This window comes from Mustelus asterias, unplaced genomic scaffold, assembly GCF_964213995.1.
Source record: "Mustelus asterias unplaced genomic scaffold, sMusAst1.hap1.1 HAP1_SCAFFOLD_974, whole genome shotgun sequence".
In the NCBI taxonomy this organism is placed as follows: domain Eukaryota; kingdom Metazoa; phylum Chordata; class Chondrichthyes; order Carcharhiniformes; family Triakidae; genus Mustelus; species Mustelus asterias.
Window position 1 is genome coordinate 82,922 of NW_027590920.1, and position 22,087 is coordinate 105,008.

The 22,087-nt window shown below is 52.6% G+C and overlaps 2 protein-coding genes across 2 annotated transcripts in view; one reads left to right on the top strand and one right to left on the bottom strand.

Annotated features, from left to right (window-relative positions):
- The window catches only part of LOC144487683 (uncharacterized), a 58,329-nt gene that overhangs the window by 18,956 nt on the left and 17,286 nt on the right, over positions 1-22,087 (top strand). The gene's annotated exons all lie outside the window — the stretch shown is intronic.
- LOC144487685 (uncharacterized) lies at positions 325-4,035 on the bottom strand. The gene is made up of 2 exons (XM_078205768.1): positions 3,901-4,035; positions 325-2,255 (listed from the first exon to the last, which is right to left on the bottom strand). The coding sequence occupies exon 2, from the start codon at positions 1,902-1,904 to the stop codon at positions 1,146-1,148; it is 759 nt and encodes a 252-aa protein (XP_078061894.1). The 5' UTR covers positions 1,905-2,255; positions 3,901-4,035; the 3' UTR covers positions 325-1,145.

Consider the following 22,087-nt stretch of genomic DNA (forward strand, 5'->3'; position numbering starts at 1 on the left):
ACACACACATCAATAAAACAGGGAATTCCTGCAAACAAACTGCAGCTTCTTCTCTATCTGGAGATCCAATGTTTGTCGAATAATTGTCCCAGCGGTTAACAGGCTCCTGTGAACTCATCCAACTCGTATTTTAATACTGACTTTAACAAATATATTTTAAACAGGTTTATTTTAAATGAGTTAAAACCAGCCTTAAAATGGTAGATATAGAATAATAACCAGAGTAATTTTCAGGCTGGAAACTTTAACCTGCTGTTTCACTTTGATTTAGGAGCAGATCCCAGTTTTACACCAATCTCTGATTCATGTATCCAGCATTCACCGTCATTCTAAAAGCAGAAGTTGCTGCAAAATCTCAGTACGTCTGACAGAATCTGTAAAGACAGGAACAGTTAATGTTTCCAGTTGAATGTGACTCTTCTTCAGTGTCAAAACATTAGCTCTGTTTCTCTCTCCAGAGATGCTGTCAGACCTGCTGAGTTTTTACAGCACTTCTTGTTTTTATTTACGAGTTCAGGACTCAGACAAGACAATCCACAATACAAATCTTACAACTGGGCCAGGGTTTATTAACATCAGCAGAAACAGACACCAATGAAAATGGTTGGGACCTCGATGTGATTAACAGCAAAATTCAGTCCTTGCAGTCACTCGTGAACATGATGGTGTTTCAGCAGGTGAGGTGACTGAGTGAATCCCTTCCCACACACGGAGCAGGTGAATGGCCTGTCCCCAGTGTGAATTCGCTGGTGCTTTACCAGGTTGGATGATTGACTGAATCCCTTGCCACAATCAGAGGAGGTGACAGGTCTCTCCCCAGCATGAACTCGCTGGTGTCTCAGCAGTTTGGATGAATCAATAAATCCCTTCCCACAACTGGAGCAAGTGAATGGCCTCTCTCCAGTGTGACTTGGCTGGTGTTTTAGCAGGTTGAATGACTGAGTAAATCCCTTCCCACACTCGGAGCAGATAAATGGCCTCTCCCTATTATGAATTCTCTGGTGTTTCAGCAGGTCGGATGAATCAGTGAATCCCTTCCCACAATCAGAGCATTCTCCCCATTGACCAACTGTGAGAATGAACAAAATGCAGTCCTGGATGTAATTGAGAGCAGAAACAGTAACAGCAGAATCCAACCCCTGGAATCATTCGTGAACTCGTTGGTGTCTCAGCAGGCTGGATGAAAGACTGAATCTCTTCTCACACACAGAGCAGGTGAACGGCTTCTCTCCAGTGTGAACTCGCTGGTGTCTCAGCAGGCTGGATAATCGAGTGAATCTCTTCTCACATTGAGAGCAGGTGAACGGCCTCTCCCCAGTGTGAACTTGCTGGTGTCTCAGCAGGCGGGATGAATCACAGAATCCCTTCCCACACTGAGAGCAGGTGAATGGCCTCTCCCCAGTGTGAACTCGCTCGTGTGCCCGCAGGCTGGATGACCGAGTGAATCCCTCCCCACACTGAGAACACGTGAACGGCCTCTCCCCAGTATGAACTCGCTCGTGTGTCCGCAGGCTGGATGACCGAGTGAATCCCTTCCCACACTGAGAGCAGGTGAACGGCCTCTCCCCAGTGTGAACTCGCTGGTGCCTCCGCAGGTAGGATGAAGAAGTGAATCCCTCCCCACACTGAGAGCAGGTGAACGGCCTCTCCCCAGTGTGAACTCGCTGGTGCCTCCGCAGGTAGGATGAAGAAGTGAATCCCTCCCCACACTGAGAGCAGGTGAACGGCCTCTCCCCAGTGTGAGCTCGCTGGTGTCTCTGCAGGTTGAATGACTGAGTGAATCCCTTCCCACACTGAGAGCACGTGAATGGTCTCTCCCCAGTGTGGCTGCGCCGATGAGCTTCCAGCTCAGTTGGGTATCTGTATCTCTTCCCACAGTCCGCACATTTCCATGGTTTCTCCATGGTGCAGGTGTCCTTGCCTCTCTCTTGGGTGGACAATCAGTTGAAGCCTCGTCCACACACAGAACACGGGTACAGTCTCTCCCTGCTGTGAATGGTGTGATAGTTATTCAGGCTGTGTAACTGGTTAAAGCTCTTTAGTCCGTGCACTGGAACACCCTCACTCGAGTGTGGCAGTGTGTTGGTGCTTTTCCAGTCACACTGATGTTTGAAATCTTTTCAAATCAACAGACTGGACAACAATTTCTCTTTCTAGATTCAAAGGACGATGATATTCAGCTCCCAAGGAATATGACTATGTCAGATCTCGACGTGACGTTTGAGATTTCGGCCTGTGATTCCTCTTTCAATATCCTGTAAAACAAGTTTACAAAAGTCATCATTGTCAGGACAGGATAGAAATTCAGAAAAGACAATTCTAGTTTCTATGGAACATTCTTTCCTCTCCCATTCCTCAAAAGCTGTAAATCTCCATCCCACACACTCTCCCTCCATTCAAACTCTGCTGTATCTAATATTCACCCTCCCAATTCTCCTGAAGGTGCTGATTGAGGCTGATTGACAGATCCATGCTCACTGCTTCCTGTCCTGGACACAGAGACCATGACAACGAGGAGTTGCAGTCGGCCATTTGGCTCATCGAGCCTTTTAAACTATTCAATGAGATAATTCGTTCATCTACCTCAGCATCATTCTCCCCACACTAAACCCATATCCCTTGATATTTTCAACATCTAGAAACCAATCAATCTCTCTCTTGAAAATAGTTGATGACTGAGGCTTCACTGTCCTCGGGGGTTGAGAATTCCAAAGCTTTACGACATCCTTGAGTGAAGAAATCCCCTCACATCTTAGCTTTTGCTCCATCTTCTTGTCTGTTCCCTATAACCCTTGACACCCTTGTCAGTCAAAGATCTGTCTAACTGGAATATATTCAATGATCCTCAGCCTCCACTGGTCCCTGTAGAAGAGAAATCCAAAAGACTAACAACCCTCTGAGGGAAGAGACGTCTGGAAATATATAACGTAGCTACAGTTCCACATTACAAGATATTCAGATTCCAAGGAATATGACTCTTTCTAGATGTGACGGTTGAGAGTTTTGCCTGTGATTCCTCGTTCAAAATCCTGTGAAATGAGCTTGCAAAAGTCATCACAGTCAGTATAGGATCGAAATTCAGAGCAGACAATTCTAGTTTCTCTGGAACATTCTTTCCTATTTCATTCCCAAAAAGTTGTAAATCTCCATCCATATCTATGGATTCTATTTACAAATGAAAGTGGATGGGCAGTTGAAGGAAATAACCTTTCAGGAGAATGGGGATATCGAGTGGGAATGGGACTGGAATGTTATACAGAGAGTCAGCATGAAATCAAGTTACCAAATGGATTCCTTCTGTGCTGTAATGACTTTATGACTGGAAGTGTATAACATCGCTACAGCATTATACTACAATGCAAGAAATAATAATAAATGTATTTTATTACAGAAGCATAAAGAATGTATCTAATCTGGGTACATAGAATAACACTAGACATATCTCTGTCCTATATTAAGTTACTGTACGCTTAAATGTCAGCCAGCTCCTGGGGAAAGCTGCCCTTTAATGTGAACATGAGGAAAATAACCATCCTTTTCGACAGACAAATAAATGTGTCAAGCTGAGGGAGCAAAGGATGTTTACCAGGCTGATTCAGGGAATCGCGGGACTGATGTAGGAGGAGAGATTGACTAGGTTAGGATTGTTTTCATTGGAGTTCAGATGAATGAGGGGGGAATCTCAAAGAGACTGATAAAATTCTAACTGGTCGAGGCAGGATAGATGCAGGGAGGATGTTCCTGATGGAGTTCCTTCGATGTTTCGATATCAATGTCTTTAAGAGAGAGAGAGAGTCCTGGGCCAACCTTTCCAGAGTTTGCACCCTCCCTGGATTCACTTCCTTTCCCTTCAGTTGCTGCAAGTCCCCAATTTCCCCCAGATTGAGAAAAGAAACTCACAGATGTTGGCCTCTTTTAGGTCAAACTCACAGATGTGGCCGACAGGAGAAACTTTGACTCTCTCTGAAACTCCATCTTCAGTCACACAAAGCCCGCGCTCTCAATGGCGGGAGGACCAGAGTCCTTCCGGTCCTCCAACTCTTCCTATTGGCCAGAGCTAGTAAGGGGCCCTGAATCAAAGATGCGCATGTGCGTATTTTGGGGGGAATGCGCATGTGCGGGTGTGGGGCGGGGCCCGGGACAAAGCCGGCGCGCTCACCATTGTCTGTCCGGATCTTCCAGCCTTTCCCATTGGACAACAGCTCAGCGCGGCTGGAGCACAAAGTCCCGCCCACCCCCACGTGGGGCTCCGCCCCTCATTGTCTGTCAGCGGGGGATTGACCAATGGAAACTCTGGAGGACCAGAAGTTCTTTGGTCCTCCAGCCAATCAGAGCTCCCCCATTGTCTGAATGCGGAAGTGGACAATGAACTTGTTCAGCTGCTCATTCCTGCCCAGCAAAACTAACTGCTTCTCTCGGTCTGAGTGAGAATTGAGCTTCAGACGGCCTGAAACGTGCCTCCTCTGGGGCAGCGCCTGCACTTTGTTTCCGGGGTGGGTTTGTTTAAGAAGACGCCCGGTTCTGTTTGTTTTTGTTTTGTTTGTTTGTTCTTGGCTCCCTGCGGGGAGGAAGGAGGGAGGTGAGCTGCTGCCTGCCTTGCCCGGCCTGCCTGTTGCCTGCCTGCCTGCCGTCTGGCCTGCTTACCTGCCTGCCTGCCGTCTGGCATGCTTACCTGCCTGCCTGCCGTCTGGCCTGCTTACCTGCCTGCCTGCCGTCTGGCCTGCTTACCTGCCTGCCTGCCGTCTGGCCTGCTTACCTGCCTGCCTGCCGTCTGGCCTGCTTACCTGCCTGCCTGCCGTCTGGCCTGCTTACCTGCCTGCCTGCCGTCTGGCCTGCTTACCTGCCTGCCTGCCGTCTGGCCTGCTTACCTGCCTGCCTGCCGTCTGGCCTGCTTACCTGCCTGCCTGCCGTCTGGCCTGCTTACCTGCCTGCCTGCCGTCTGGCCTGCTTACCTGCCTGCCTGTCGTCTGGCCTGCTTACCTGCCTGCCTGCCGTCTGGCCTGCTTACCTACCTGCCTGCCTGCCGTCTGGACTGCCTGCCTGCCTGCCGTCTGGGCTGCCTGCCGTCTGGACTACCTGCCTGCCTGCTTGCCGTCTGGCCTGCCTGCCGTCTGGACTGCCTGACTGCCTGCTTGCCTGCCATCCGGCCTCTGGAGGGTGCGCTCTCCCCGGGGGGAGGGAGGAAGAGAGGACAGGGAGTGACTGGAGGAGAAGGGGGGGGGGGGCGAAGGCGTTTGGACTGTCTCTTTTCCATCTGCAGTGGGGGGGGTGAAGACCTTTTCCTAATTCCCCTACCCACTGCTGCTGCCCCCGGGACCGGCACCCCCTCCCCTTTTTCCCTCCTGACTGGGGCACCGGCCTTGTGCCTCGTCTCCCTCCTGCTCCTCCAACCTCCTCTCTCCCTCTCTCACTCCGGGGAGAGAGCACCTACACCCCTCCCCGCCTACCCCACCCTGCCTTATCGTCCCCATCCCACATACGCCCTGCCGTACGTCTGGGCAGTCTCGGGGTGGGCGTAGCACTTCCCTTGATACCATGGCGACATCACCAGCGTCGCCGGTGGCAGGGCCTTCTCGGCCCACCTATGCGGGCGTGGCGGCTGCCAGAGCCCCCGCCGCTCCCAAGGCCCTGCCGCCATTCTCCCTAATCACGCGGCAGCTCGGGGTGAAGTGCTACGCCCACCCCGACATGTCTATCGAGGCCTGCGTCAAGGCAATGGCTGGGGTTGTCGGCCCCTCAGCCATTGTCGCGACCTCAAAGATGTACGGCCGGGCCGTATTCTTCCTGAAGGCCGAGCGGGCGGTTCGCCTCGCCCTGGAAAAGGGGCTCACGGTGGGCGGGACGTTCCTGGCGGTGGACCCTTTGGAGGCCACCGCCCACAAGATAGTAATATCGAACGTCCCGCCTTTCCTACCGAGTGAGCTCCTCCTCCCCCACCTCCATCTACTGGGGGAGGTCAGGTCCGGGGTGCAGCCGATCCCGCTCGGCCTTCGGGACCCCTCCCTCCGCCATATATACTCCTTCCGGCGCCAGGTTTTTGTCCGCCTGGCCCGGGAGGAGGAACTGGAGGGAGGGTTCAATGTCCCCCACGAGGGGACCACGTACCGGGTCTTTTGGTCCGCGGACGGTGTGCGGTGCCATGCCTGTAAGGAGGCGGGGCACGTGAGAAAAAACTGCCCCGTCTCCAAGGCCGCCGACCACCAACCCAAGGCGGCCGCAGCTGGCACCGCAGCCCCCTCTCCCCCCAAGCGAGTACCATCTGCCCCCCCGCGAGGGGAGGCCACGCCGGCAGCAGCTGCCACCTCAGCTGCCGGCGGGGGGGGAGCGGAGCCCCCGCGCGGCCAAAAGGCCCAGAAGGGACCTACAAAAAAGAAGGGGGGTACCGGAACCCCGGCCCCCAGGGAAAACACCCCAACCACCCCGGCAGCCGGCTCGGGGACCGCCTCAGTCTCCACCTGCGCCCCCCCCCCCACCACCACCACCACCATCTGCCGGGCCCGTGGGCTCTCCGGGGCCTAGTGCTGGGTCCGGCGCCCGGGATCATGGGCCCGAGCATGGGGGGGTAAGCGACCCCGAGCCGGCAAAACTGGCGACGCCGCCACCTCGGGGGGAAGTGACGGGAGAGCAGGGGGGGCGCGGCAAGGCGAAGAGGGGCGGAGGGCGAGGGGCCTCGCCTGCCCGAGGGCAGGTTAACAAAAAGAGGCGGGGCCCCTCGGGCACCGTAGAGTTCGAGGTCTGCGTGCCCCTCCCCCCTTGTGAGTCATCTCCTGCCGTGCCCCCACCTGTCTTTGTGCCTTGTCCCGCGAAAAAAGGGGGCAAGGCACCCTGTAAATCCAAGCATGTGTTGCCTCAGTCCCCCGGCGAGGAGTCTCCGGGGCCGGGTGGCAGCGGGGCCCCCACGGTTCCGTTCCACCCGGCCGGTTACAACCCGGAGTTCTTCTTCAGTCTGTCGGGGGACTGGGGCGACACTCCAATGTTCATGTCCTCGTGCGGCGGCGGCGAAGAGACGATCCACTCGTCCTCTCCGTCCCGACCTTGGACGCTGGACATCCCCAACCTCAGTCCGAAGGATACACCGGACCTGGGGGGTGTCCAAGCGTCTGGGGCGGGGGGGGGGGCTGGGCCGCCGTCGCACGGGGGCCCGCAATCCGGGAAAGGTGAGCCCGGGGGGAACCCCTCCTCCACCGATCCTGGGGGTGGGATCGGGGAGGGGCTAGGGCTAGTTGGTGGCTCCGTGCCGCCCGCCGTACGTCCTGCGGCGGGGGACTCGGAGTCGAGGGGCGACCGCCCTGAGGAGGTCAGCGGCTCGGTGGAGGGCACGGGGACACTTTCAGAGTCTGCCCAGAGCGAGGCGGGGGACTCCCTCGTGCCCCCCACCGAGTCGTCCCTCATCCCCTCCAAGGACCTCAGGGTCTTTATCCGTAGCCATTCCGGTCGCTCCGACATAATCCGGCTAGCCCTCGGCCGCTGGCCGGACCTGGCGCGGCTCGTCCGGTCCGTGAAGGCATGCTCGCATGCCTCCGCGGGCCTGAAGAAAATAGAGCGGCGCTGGGTACTGCGGTTCCTCCACAGGCTCGAAAAGGTGGGGGGTGGACTGGTGAGAATTGCGCCAGCGCCCCCCCACACACCTAGTTAAGTGGTGACGGTGGCACAAAGCTGCTGACATGAAGGTGACCATAGCCAGCCTCAACATCAACGGCAGCAGTGAGCCACACCGCAGGTTCCAGAACTTCTCGGTCCTCCGTGACGGGAAGTATGCGGTGTGTTTCCTGCAGGAAACCCACACCGTTCCGGGAGACGAAGCCCAATGGCTCCTGGAGTGGCGAGGGGGGGTCTACATGAGCCACCTCACGCTCGCTTCTTGCGGGGTGGCTATCTTGTTGGCCCCGCGTTATAAGCCGGAGATCTTGGGGGTCAAGGAGCCGGTGCCAGGCCGGTTGCTGCACTTGACGGTCCGTGAGGGGGGCGTGGTCATTCACTTGCTGAATGTCTACGCCCCGACCGCTGGACCGCAGCAAACGACTTTCTACGAGAAAGTGTCCGCTCACATCGACACCATCGCGGGGGGCGAATGCATTATCCTCGGGGGAGATTTCAACTGCATCCTCGAGGCACGGGACCGCACCGGCCCCTGGCTGCGCACTCCGGCGGTGGTGAAGTTGCGGGACCTGATCGGGTCCCACGACTTGGTGGACGTCTGGAGACATCTCCATCCTGGCTCCAGCGCCTTCACTTTCGTGAGGCCTGGAGTCGGAGCGTCCAGGCTCGACCGCCTTTACATTTCGAAGGCGCACGTGTCCGGCGTGTCCTCGGTCTCCATGCGGCCGGTGTCGAGCACGGACCACAGCCTGGTGTGGGCGGACTTTGCGCCGTCTCGCATCCGGCGGGGGTCCGCGTACTGGCACTTTAACAACACGCTGCTGGAGGACGAGCGCTTCCTGGACTCGTTCCGTCGATTCTGGGCCGGCTGGAGAAGGAAGCGGGGAGGCTTCCCCTCCTTGAGGCTCTGGTGGGATGTGGGCAAGACTCACGTCCGTACCTTCTGTCAGGGGTACGCGAGGGGGTCGACAAAGAGGCGGAAATCCAGGCTCGAGGAGTTGGAGAAGGAGGTGCTCGACCTGGAGGCACGTCTCAGTCGGCCTGACGCGGACCCGGCCCTGCGTTCGGAGTACAGGGAGAAGAAGGACGCGCTGCGAGACCTGCAGCTTGCCAGGTCTCGCGGCGCGTACGTGAGGTCGCGGCTCCAGTTCCAGGTGGACCTGGACCGCGGCTCCCCCTTCTTCTACTCGCTGGAAAGAGGGCGGGCTAACCGTCAGCAGCTCCTTACGCTGCTGGCCGACGACGGTTCCCCCGTCTCGGATCCGGAGGGCATCCGGGCCATTGCCCGGGAGTATTACACCTCGCTCTTCTCTCCGGATCCGTCCAGCGAGGATGCCCGCAGACTTCTGTGGGAGGACCTGCCGCAGGTCGGCCCGGAGGGCGTCGGCAGGCTCGAGGCCCCTACCACCATGGCCGAGCTGACCGGCGCCCTAAATGGCCTCAGCCGGGGCAAGGCCCCTGGGCTGGACGGGCTGACAGTAGAGTTCTTCAGGGCGTTCTGGGACGTCCTGGGGAGCGACTACGCGGGGGTCCTGGGGGAGAGCGTCGCTACCGGGGAGATGCCCCTTTCGTGGCGCAGGGCCGTCATTGCCCTGCTGCCCAAGAAGGGGGATCTCCACCTGCTCAAGAACTGGCGCCCGGTCTCCCTCCTCAGCACGGATTATAAAATCTTTGCCAGGGCTATGGCTTCACGCCTTGGATCCGTGCTGGACCACTTGATCCACCCTGACCAGTCCTACACGGTCCCGGGCCGTTGCATACATGACAATCTCCACCTGGTCCGGGACCTAATCCATCACACCCAGAGGGCTGGTCTGTCGGGCGCCTTCTTGTCATTAGATCAGGAGAAGGCGTTCGACAGGGTGGAGCACGAGTATTTACTCGGGACTCTGCGGGCATTCGGGTTCGGGACGCATTTTGTCGCCCGGATCCGATTACTGTACTCTGCCGCAGAGTGTCTGATTAAGGTTAACGGGTCCCTGACGGCGCCCCTTCGCTTCGGGAGAGGAGTACGGCAGGGCTGCCCCTTGTCCGGCCAACTGTATTCCGTATGCGTGGAGCCATTCCTGCGCCTCTTGCGGAGGAGGTTGTCAGGTTTGGTCCTGCGCGGACCGGACGTAGGGGTGGTCCTGTCAGCTTACGCCGACGACGTGCTCCTCATGTTCACGGACCCGGCTGACCTGCGGAGGATGCGAGAATGCCAGGCGGTGTACTCCGCCGCGTCCTCCGCCAGGATCAACTGGGCCAAGTGCTCCGGACTCCTTGTCGGTCCTTGGGAGACGGACCCCCTTCCGGAGGAGCTCAGGCCTTTCACCTGGAGCAGGACCAACCTCCTCTACTTGGGGGCCCATCTCTGCCCAGCCGAGGAATCCTGGCCGGCGAACTGGCGGGAGCTGGAGGCCAAAGTCTCCGCCCGCCTGGGTCGCTGGACAGGACTGCTCCGAGTGCTGTCCTACGGGGCGCGAGCTCGCGTCATAAACCAGCTGGTCGCCTCCATGCTGTGGTACCGGCTGGTCCCTTTGACCCCTCCCCCTGGCTTTGTCACCGATATCCAGAGAACCCTCGTGCGGTTCTTCTGGGGCAATCGACTGCACTGGGTCCCTGCTGCGGTCCTGTATCTCCCGCTTGAGGAGGGCGGACAAGGTCTGGTGTGCCTCCGCACTCAGATAGCGACCTTCCGCCTCCAGGCCCTGCAGAGGTACCTTTACGTTGAGCCCCCTCCACAGTGGTGTGCCATGGCGACGTATTTCTTCCGCCAGTGGCACGGCCTCAATTATGACGTGCAGCTCCTGCATATCGAACTGGGGCGTGCTTCGACCGCCCTGCAGGAGTTGCCCGTCTTTTACCAGGACCTCCTCACTGTCTGGAACAAGGTCGCCTCGCGACGCAGCTCTCCCCCGTCAGGAGTAGCGGCTCTCGTGCGAGAGCCGCTGCTCAGGAATCCGCTCCTCCAGCCGTATAACTTCAGGTGGCTGGCGGAGAGGGGGGCTGTGGACGCCGGGGTGACCAGAATCGGGGACGTGCTCGATGGCGGAGGAGCGGGCTGGATGAGTCCCCGCGTGCTGGCTGAGCGCGCGGGGACGTCCGTCCGGCGCGCGGCCAAAGCCATCCTAGACCTTAGGACGGTCGTGCTCGGCCCCGAAACTGCACGCAAACTTGAGACGGCACAGGCGTGCGGTGGGATCCCGCCCGAGCGTTCCCCTGTTCGGGCGGAATTCCACATTGGCCCAAAGCCTCAGCCCCCTCCCCTGGGTGAGGTGCCCCACAGCCTGAGCCGCCTCGCGGAAATGCCCTCCGTGCCTTTTTCTACCGCGCGGAGGCGTTTCCTGTGCGGGCTGCTGCTGCACACCTTCCACTACCGCCTCCTCGCCTGTCGCCCGGATACACCTTGGCGGGCCTTGTTGCCGCCGGGCGGCGGAGGTCCCCGCTGGAGGTCCCTCTACGGAGGGATCTCCCCCAATTACGTCGGGGACCTGGGGTGGAGGGTGATGCATGCAGCAGTTCCGCACAACCGTAGGATTCACTGGTTCACGGGCTCCGAAGACTGCCCTTTCTTTAAATTTAAAGCCCTTTGCTTTAAATTGAGGGGTGATAGATATAGGACAGATGTCAGAGGTAGGTTCTTCACTCAGAGAGTAGTAAGGGCGTGGAATGCCCTGCCTGCAGCAGTAGTGGACTCGCCAACATTAAGGGCATTTAAATGGTCATTGGATAAACATGAAGAGAGCAGGTGAACGGCCTCTCCCCAGTGTGAACTCGTTGGTGTCTCAGTAGGTCGGATGAAACTCTGAATCCCTTCCCACACTGAGAGCAGGTGAACGGCCTCTCCCCAGTGTGAACTCGGTCGTGGGTCCGCAGGTTGGATACCCGAGTGAATCCCTTCCCACACTGAGAGCAGGTGAACGGTTTCTCCCCAGTGTGAACTCGCTGATGTGCCCGCAGGTTGGATACCCGAGTGAATCCCTTCCCACACTGAGAGCAACTGAATGGCCTCTCCCCCGTGTGAACTCGCTGGTGCCTCCGCAGGTGGGATGAACAAGTGAATCCTTCCCCACACTGAGAGCAGGTGAATGGTCTCTCCCCAGTGTGAACTCGCTGGTGCATCCACAGGCTGGATGAACAAGTGAATCCCTTCCCACACTGAGAGCAGGTGAATGGCCTCTCCCCAGTGTGAACTCGCTGGTGTGACTGCAGGTAGGATGATCGAGTGAATCCCTTCCCACACTGAGAGCAGGTGAACGGCCTCTCCCCAGTGTGAACTCGCTGGTGTCTCCGCAGGTCGGATGACTGAGTGAATCCCTCCCCACACTGAGGGCAGGTGAACGGTCTCTCCCCAGTGTGAACTCGCTGGTGTCTCTGCAGTTCGGATGACCGAGTGAATCCCTCCCCACACTGAGAGCAGGTGAATGGTCTCTCCCCAGTGTGGCTGCGCCGATGAGCTTCCAGCTGAGATGGGACTCTGTACCTCTTCCCACAGTCCACACATTTCCATGGTTTCTCCATGGTGCAGGTGTCCTTGCCTCTCCCTTGGGTGACCAATCAGTTGAAGCCTCGTCCACACACAGAACACGAGTACAGTCTCTCCCTGCTGTGAATGGTGTGATATTTATTCAGGCTGTGTAACTGGTTAAAGCTCTTTAGTCAGTGCACTGGAAGACTCTCACTCGAGTGTGGCAGTGTGTTGCTGCTTTTCCAGTCACACTGATGTTTGAAATCTTTTCAAATCAACAGACTGGACAATCATTTCTCCTTCTAGATTCAAAGGCCGATGATATTCAGCTCCCAAGGAATATGAGTCTGTCAGATCTAGACGTGAAGTTTGAGATTTCAGTCTGTGATTCCTCTTTCAGTATCCTGGAAAATGAGTTTACAAAAGTCATCAGCGTCAGTGCAGGATAGAAATTCAGAACAGACTATTCTAGTTTCTATCGAACATTCTTTCCTATTTCAGTCCTAAAAAGCTGTGAATCTCCATCCCACACACTCTCCCTCCATTCTCACTCTGCTGTATCTAATATTCACCCTCCCAATTCTCCTGAAGGTGCTGATTGAGGCTGATTGACAGATCCATGCTCACTGCTTCCTGTCCTGGACACAGAGACCATAACAAATAGCAGCTGCAGTCGGCCATTTGGCCCATCGAGCCTTTTAAACTATTCAATGAGATAATTCGTTCATCTACCTCAGCATCATTCTCCCCACACTAAACCCATATCCCTTGATATCTTCAATATCTAGAAACCAATCAATCTCTCTCTTGAAAATAGTTGATGACTGAGGTTTCACTGTCCTCAGGGGTTGAGATTCCAAAGCTTTAGCACATCCTTGAGTGAAGAAATCCCCCCACATCTTAGCTTTTGCTCCATCTGCTTGTCTGTTCCCCATAACTCTTGACACCTCTGTCAGTTAAAGATCTGTCTAACTGGAATATATTCAATGATCCTGAGCCTCCACTGGTCCCTGTGGAAAAGAAATCCAAAAGACGAACAACGCTCTGAGGGAAGAGACATCTGGAAAGATATAACGTAGCTACAGTTCCATATTACAAGATATTCAGATCCCAAGGAATATGACTCTGTCTCGATGTGACAGTTGAGATTTTTGCCTGTGATTCCTCATTCAAAATCCTGTGAAATGAGTTTACAAAGGTAATCACAGTCAGTGTAGGATAGAAATTCAGAGCAGACAATTCTAGTTTCGATGGAACATTCTTTCCTATTTCATTCCCAAAAAGTTGTAAATCTCCATCCATATCTATGGATTCTATTTAAAAATGAAAGTGGATGCGGGGGGATCAACTAAAAATAAAGGTAAAAGAGGTGGAGGAGTGGCATTGTTAATCAAAGATTGTTTACCGGCTGTGGAAAGGCACTTCGAGGGGGATCTGCACACTGAGGTAATATGGGCTGAGGTTAGAAATAGGAAAGGAGTGGTCACGTTGTTAGGACTTTACTATAGGCCCCCAAATAGTAATAGAGATGTGGAGGAAGAAATTGCTAAGCAGATTATGGATATGTGTGGGGGTCACAGGGTAGTTGTCATGGGGGACTGTAACTTTCCAAATATTGATTGGAACCTTTGTAGGTCGAATAGTTCGGATGGGGCAGTTTTTGTGCAGCGTGTGCAGGAGGGTTTCCTGACACAATATGTGGATAGGCCGACAAGAGGTGAGGCCACATTGGATTTGGTACTGGGAAATGAACCGGGCCAAGTGTTAGATTTGGTTGTGGGAGAGCACTTTGGAGATAGTGACCACAATTCGGTGTCTTTTGTTATTGCAATGGAGAGGGATAGGGCCGTACGGCAGGGCAAGGTTTACAATTGGGGGAGAGGTAATTATGATGCGATTAGGCAAGAATTAGGGGGCATAAGTTGGGAACAGAAACTGTCAGAGAAAGGAACTAATGAAAAGTGGAACTTTTTCAAGGAACAAATACTGGATGTCCTTGATAGGTATGTCCCTGTCAGGCAGGGAGGAAATGGCTGAGTGAGGGAACCATGGTTCATGAATGAGGTGGAATGTCTTGTGAGAAAAGGATAAGGGAAGCTTATGTACGGATGAGGAAACAAGGTTCAGATGGCTCGATTGAGGGTTACAAGTTAGCAAGGAATGAGCTGAAAAAGGGGCTTAGGAGAGCTAGGAGGGGACATGAGAAGTCCTTGGCGGGTCGGATCAAGGAAAACCCCAAGGCTTTTTACTCTTATGTGAGGAATAAAAGAATGACCAGGGTGAGGTTAGGGCCGGTCAAGGACAGTAGTGGGAACTTGTGTATGGAGTCAGTAAAGATAGGCGAGGTGATGAATGAATACTTTTCTTCAGTGTTCACCAAGGAGAGGGGCCATGTTTTTGAGGAAGAGAAGGTGTTACAGGCTAATAGGCTGGAGGAAATAGATGTTCGGAGGGAGGATGTCCTGGCAGTTTTGAATAAACTGAAGGTCGATAAGTCCCCTGGGCCTGATGAAATGTATCCTAGGATTCTTTGGGAGGCAAGGGATGAGATTGTAGAGCCTTTGGCTTTGATCTTTGGCTCCTCGCTGTCCACGGGGATGGTGCCAGAGGACTGGAGAATGGCGAATGTTGTTCCTCTGTTTAAGAAAGGGAATAGAAATGACCCTGGTAATTATAGACCAGCTAGTCTTACTTCGGTGGTTGGTAAATTCTTGGAAAAGGTCCTTAGAGATGGGATTTACGACCATTTAGAAAGATGCGGATTAATCCGGGATAGTCAGCACGGATTCGTGAAGGGCAAGTCGTGCCTCACAAATTTGATAGAATTTTTTGAGGAGGTAACTAAGTGTGTTGATGAAGGTAGGGCAGTTGATGTCATATACATGGATTTTAGTAAGGCGTTTGATAAGGTCCCCCATGGTCGGCTTATGATGAAAGTGAGGAGGTGTGGGATAGAGGGAAAGTTGGCTGATTGGATAGGTAACTGGCTGTCTGATCGAAGACAGAGGGTGGTGGTCGATGGAAAATTTTCGGATTGGAGGCAGATTGCTAGCGGAGTGCCGCAGGGATCAGTGCTTGGTCCACTGCTCTTTGTGATTTTTATTAATGACTTAGAGGAGGGGGCTGAAGGGTGGATCAGTAAATTTGCTGATGACACCAAGATTGGTGGAGTAGTGGATGAGGTGGAGGGCTGTTGTAGGCTGCAAAGAGACATAGATAGGATGCAAAGCTGGGCTGAAAAATGGCAAATGGAGTTTAACCCTGATAAATGTGAGGTGACTCATTTTGGTAGGACTAATTTAAATGTGGATTACAGGGTCAAAGGTAGGGTTCTGAAGACTGTGGAGGAACAGAGAGATCTTGGGGTCCATATCCACAGATCTCTAAAGGTTGCCACTCAAGTGGATAGAGCTGTGAAGAAGGCCTTTCGTGTGTTAGCTTTTATTAACAGGGTGTTGGAGTTTAAGAGCCATGGGGTTATGCTGCAACTGTACAGGACCTTGGTGAGACCACATTTGGAATATTGTGTGCCGTTCTGGTCACCTCACTATAAGAAGGATGTGGAAGCGCTGGAAAGAGTGCAGAGGAGATTTACCAGGATGCTGCCTGGTTTGGAGGGTAGGTCTTCTGAGGAAAGGTTGAGGGAGCTAGGGCTGTTCTCTCTGGAGCGGAGGAGGCTGAGGGGAGACTTAATAGAGGTGTATAAAATGATGAAGGGGATAGATAGAGTGAACGTTCAAAGGCTATTTCCTCGGGTGGATGGAGCTATTACAAGGGGGCATAACTATAGGGTTCGTGGTGGGAGATATAGGAAGGATATCAGAGGTAGGTTCTTTACGCAGAGAGTGGTTGGGGTGTGGAATGGACTGCCTGCAGTGACAGTGGAGTCAGACACTTTAGGAACATTTAAGCGGTTATTGGATAGGCACATGGAGCACACCAGGATGATCGGGAGTGGGATAGCTTGATCTTGGTTTCAGATAAAGCTCGGCACAACATCGTGGGCCGAAGGGCCTGTTCTGTGCTGTACTGTTCCATGTTCTATGATTCAAGGTGAAGAGAGATCTTTTCTCTCAGCGGGCTGTTGATCTTTGGAACTCTGTCTTCACCAGTGAGGATTGGAGGCAGGTCATTGAATATATTCAAAGCTGAGGTTCTGATCCACAAGAAAGTCATGGGTATTGACGGGGTGGGGGTAGCAAAGTCATAGATTCATAGAGATTTGCAGCATGGAAAACGGCCCTTTGACCCAACTTGTCCATGCTGCCCTTTTTTTTAAACCCTTAAGCTAGTCCCAATTGCCCACATTTGGTCCATATCCCTCTCTACCCATCATACCCATGTAACTATCTAAATGCCTTTTAAAAGACAAAATTGTACCCGCCTCTACTACTACCTCTGGCAGCTTGTTCCAAGTACTCACCACCCTATCCAATTGCAACAGGATCTTGATCAATTGGGCCAGTGGGCTGACGAATGGCAAATGGAGTTTAATTTAGACAAATGCGAGCTGATGCATTTTGGTAGATTGAACCAGGGCAGGACTTACTCAGTTAATGATAGGGCGTTGGGGGGAGTTACATAACAAAGAGATGGAGGGGTATATGTTCATAGCTCCTTGAAACTGGAGTCACAGGTGGACAGAGTGGTGAAGAAGGCATTCAGCATGCTTGGTTTCATTGGTCAGAACATTGAATGCAGGAGTTGGAATGTCTTGTTGAAGTTGTACAAGACATTGTTAAGGCCACACTTGGAATACTGTGTGCAATTCTGGTCACCCTATTATGGAAAGGATATTATTAAACTAGAAAGAGCGCAGAAAATATTTACCAGGATGCTACCGGGACTTGAAGGATTGAGTTATAAGGAGAGGCTGGATAGACTGGGATTTTTTTCTCTGGAGCGTAGGAGGCTGAGGGGTGATCTTATCGAGGTCTATAAAATAATGAGGGGCACAGATCAGCTAGAGAGTCAATATATTTTCCCAAAGATAGGGGAGTCTAAAACTGGAGGGCGTAAGTTTAAGTTGAGAGGGAAGAGATACAAAAGTGACCAGCGGGGAAATTTTTTCACACAGAGGGTGGTGAGTGTCTGGAACAAGCTGCCAGAGGTAGTAGTAGAGGCAAGTACAATTTTGTCTTTTAAAAAGCATTTAGACAGTTACATGGGTACGATGGGTACAGAGGGATATGGGCCAAATGCGGGCAATTGGGATTAGCTTAGGGGTTTTAAAAAAAAGGATGGCATGGACAAGTTGGGCTGAAGGGCCTGTTTCCATGCTGTAAACCTCTCTGACTCTATGACCCTCTGTGTGAACAAATTGCCCCTCTGGACACTTTTGTATCTCTCACCTTAAACCTCTGCCCTCTAGTTTTAGACTCCCCTACCTTTGGGAAAAGATATTGACTATAGCTGAACTGTGCCCCTCACTATTTTATAGACCTCTATAAGATCATCCCTCAGCCTCCTATGCTCCAGAGAAAAAAAGTCCCTGTCTATACAGCCTCTCCAAAGTAGACATGATCTTGTTGAGTGATGGAGCAGGCTCGATGGGCCGAATGACTGACTCCCATTCCTAATTCTTATGTTCTTGTTCCGATGTTCTTGGATAGTTGCGCATGCGCCCTGCAACCTATTGTCCCCCTGAAGATAGTGGTTCTGAACCGAGCCCCCTGAAGCCACGCCCATTATGACCAGCCCGAGAGCATGTGCTCTCATTCCCCGCTGAAACAAGATGGTGGCCGGAAACCGTGGCCTGTTCCCGGGAAAAAATGATATGGAGATGCTGGCGTTGGACTGGAGTCAACACAGTAAGAAGTCTCACAACACCAGGTTAAAGTACAACAGGTTTATTTGGTAGCACAAGCCCCTAGCTTTCAGAGCGCTGCTCCTTCATCAGGCAAGTGGGAGTTCTGTTCACAAACAGGGCATACAGAGACACAAACTCATTTTGTGTCTTTATATGCCCTGTTTGTGAACAGAACTCCCACTTACCTGATGAAGGAGCAGCGCTCCGAAAGCTAGTGGCTTGTGCTACCAAATAAACCTGTTGTACTTTAACCTGGTGTTGTGAGACTTCTTCCCGGGAAAAAAGCCCGGGAGCTTTAAACCCGGGACCCACATTTTTTTTTCGGGCCTTGCGGCCTCCAGCAGCTGTTTGTGAAGCTTCCGCTCTCTCCTCACCCCGACTCCATTCCTCCCTCCCCACCCCGACTCCCGGCTCCATTCCTCCCTCCCCACCCCGGCTCCATTCCTCCCTCCCCACTCTGACTTCCGGCTCCATTCCTCCCTCCCCCTCCCGGCTCCATTGCTCCCTCCCGGACTCCCGGCTCCATTCCTCCCTCCGCCCCACTGTCTCTCACCCGCTGAAAAAAAGTCCCCGACTCGCAGAGCTCTGAGCAAAGTGACACTGCGCATGCTCCAGATACAGCAGTGTGCCTGCGGAATGAATGGGACACTTTCAAGCCCGCTGGGGCACCAGGGAATTAATGGCGCCATTATCAATCAAAGACATAATAGAAAACTGTCTGTGCAATTGAGATTAATTAATTTTTAAAAATACATTCCTCTGAATTTGTGATGTGTACTTATGTACTAAGCAGATATTAAGGTGCCACTTAAAATTAAAAGGTGCTGGAAAATCGCAGCAGAATTGAGAGGCAAGTTATGAATAGAGTTCAGACTGAAACAACAATAAATAAAACCCACACGGGGGAGTGCAGGAACTGAGTTCTGCATCCAACAGACAACCTGATTCATGCCAGCTCCTAACTGTGTTTCTAAACTCGAACTTATAAAACAATAACACAGAAACAAAACTCTGTAGAGACTGTTTCTGGGACAAAGAAAATAAATACTGGAGATATTCATCAGGCCAGGCAGCCTGTGAGAGTCACAAACAGAATTGAGGGCTCAGGTTGCTGACCTGCCCTCAGTCTACAATTAAACATTTAGAGTCAGTCACTGACTAATGGCGGTCACAATTCCCACAATGCTCTGCGCCTCAGAAACCCCTCCATTCAAAAGTTGTTCGCCGTAATTCACTAATCATGGAATCCTTCCAGTGCAGAAAGAGGCCATTCGATCCATCGAGTCTGTACTGACTCTACGACAGAGCATATTTCCCAGGCACACCCCCTACACCCGTAAACCTACGCATTTACCCTGCTAATCCTCCTACTGATCTTTTTCTTCACCCTGCCTGCAACGGCAACAATATATTCTGCACCCGACTCTTTTCCTTCCCCCCTCTGTACTCCATCAATTTACGTTTTTTTTCTCTATAGCACGCAAGAAATAATACTTTTCACTGTGTCCCAGAAGATGCGACAATAATAAATCAAATTAGACACTACATATCTTGGGACACCAAGGGACAAATTTACCTAACCTGCACATCTTTGGGCTATGAGAAAAAACCGGAGCACCCAGAGGAAATGCACACAGACAGAGGGAGATTGTGTAAACTCCACAGATGAGGTGGAGATGCCAGCGCTGAACTGGGGTGAGCACAGTAAGAAGCCTCACGACATAAGGTTAAAGACCAACAGGTTTATTTGGAACCACAAGCTTTCAGAGCGCTGATGAAGGAGCAGTGCTCTGAAAGCTCGTGATTCCAAATAACCAAAAGAGAGAATGCTGGAAAATCTCAGCAGGTTTGGCAACATCTGTAAGGACAGAAAAGAGCTGACATTTCGAGTCCAGATGACCCTTTGTCAAAGCTTTGACAAAGGGTCATGTGGATTCGAAGCATCAGCTCTTTTCTCTCCTGACAGATCCTGCCATATCTGCTGAGATTTTCCAGCAATTTCTCTTTTGGTCTCAAATTCCAGCATCCGCAGTAATTTGCTTTAATTCCAAATAAACTTATTGGACTTTAACCTGGGGTTATGAGACTTCTTCCTGAGCAAACTCCACAGAGACAGTCACCCACCGCTGGAATCGAACCCAGACTCAATGAGGCAGCAGTGCGAACCACTGTGCCACAGTGAAGGTAGTTTGCCGCAAATTTCGGGTGATAACAATGGACTGGATGTTGCTCAGAATGTGGAGCACTGCAGCAAAGTACAGAGAGACAGAGACAGAGCAGCAGACTGGACTGAGAGGTGGAGTCTGCAGACTGGAACTGGCAGCATGAGGAGAGGTTATTTAGTCTAACACTCACAGCAATCTACAACCCACCCCCATTACCGAGACAGTGAGACAGAGATTACAAACACTCACCAACACAGCTCCACTGAAACGTCCCAGGAAAAAGGGGGAATCTGTGGCAGTTCCTGTCCTGATATGCCCCAGGACTGTCACTCAAACCCCCAACCCGGCCCAGTTTACAGCTCAGCCTCTCAGCTTGCAGCTTCCTGCACCTTGAGCCAACCCTATCCAGGTGTGGGAGGGATGTGGAACCCCAGAGCGGGGGGAGGGGTGACCTCCTGCTGTGCCCCAAATAGTTTCTCCTTCCCCTCCCCCTTGGCGCTCTAAGGTCTGAATGTGGATGTGTTGATGGACATTGCAGAGCCTCACTGAACTGTGCCTGTACCTTATCCTGGGTCACCCCCTCCCCCTGGGTTCAGTGTGTTCAGTTCCCTGCTTCTTTCCCTGTTGAACCTTCAGTTAATCAAAAACAGAAAGTGCTGGAAAACCTCAGCAGGCCTGACAGCATCTGTGATCATCCAGACTGGAAGCATTAACTCTATTCTCTCCACAGACGCTGAGATTTCCAGCATTTTCTGTTTCAGATTCCAGCACCCGCAGTATTTTGCTTTTATCTTCATTTAAACACGCATTCTTTGACGGCCTTTACCCCCATTGCTCCTTTCCAGAGCTTCCCACCTTCTGCTATTGTCCCTGACTCCCACATTAACTCTGTCATTCCTCCCCTTTACCCCACTCACTCTGTCTGAAGTCAGCTCAGAGTTTTAGCGCCATCTCCCCCTCCCCCAGCCTCCACATCCCAACACCCGGAATCTCTAACCCAGCGGTTCCAGTTTATCTGGTTTGAGTTCAGATTTGCCGCAGCACCGACAGGATTTCACTTCAAACCAGCCGGAACTGACTGCTCACAAATCCCTAAATGTTTCTCCAGCAGCCCGGGCTTGTTAACGTTGTTTAAAGTCAGCGCCCAAATGCAGCTACTCTCCTCAGTTTAAAAAACGTCTCCGTTTAATCTAAGGTATTATTCACACCAGACACAAATATAAAATTGTGAACGTTACCCCCTCCCCCCCCCACCCTCCCCCCACCCCCCCGCCACCGCCCCCCCCCCGGCCACCGCCCCCCCCCCCCCCCCCCGGCCACCCAGACCCGAGCTGGGGTGTCCTGAGTAAGAGACATCTGTTCCAGGTGTGACAATTCTTACACATTGTCTGGTTGACATCAAACGGAAAACGCTGGAATTATTCATGAATGAAAGCAAATTGCTGCTTTTGTCAAAGGGGTCACCTGGACTCGAAACCTCAGCTCTTTTTGTCTCCTGCCAGACCTGCTGAGATTTTCCAGCGTTTTCTCTTTTGGCTGGAAATACTCAACAAGTCAGGCAGCCTCTGTGGAGAGAGAAACAGACTGAATGTGACCTGTCATCGGAACTGGGAAATATAATATTATTTCTCGCACCTAAAAGAGACACTTTACAGCCTTCAGAACAAAACTGAGTCCAACAATTTTACACCACAACCTCTGCCCCCATTGTGTTCTGTGTTTCGTTGCTGCTTTTTTCACCTCATTTCCCTCTTGTTTACTTTACTTTACATTCAGACTATCGCTCACCGGCTATTCACACCTCATCCAGAACATCTTTTGTGTCTTTACTTGTCCCATTACCACTCGCTTTGGTCTTGGGCCGCGAAACATTTTGTCAGTTTGCAGATCTTTCATTTTGCCTCCTCCACCTCCCTCTCTCAATTCTTCAGAGGTCAGTCTTTGACAAAGGGTCATCTGGACTCGAAACGTCAGCATTTCTCTCTCCTGACAGATGCTGCCAGACCTGCTGAGATTTTCCAGCATTTTCTCTTTTGGTTTCAGATTCCACCATTCACTGTAATT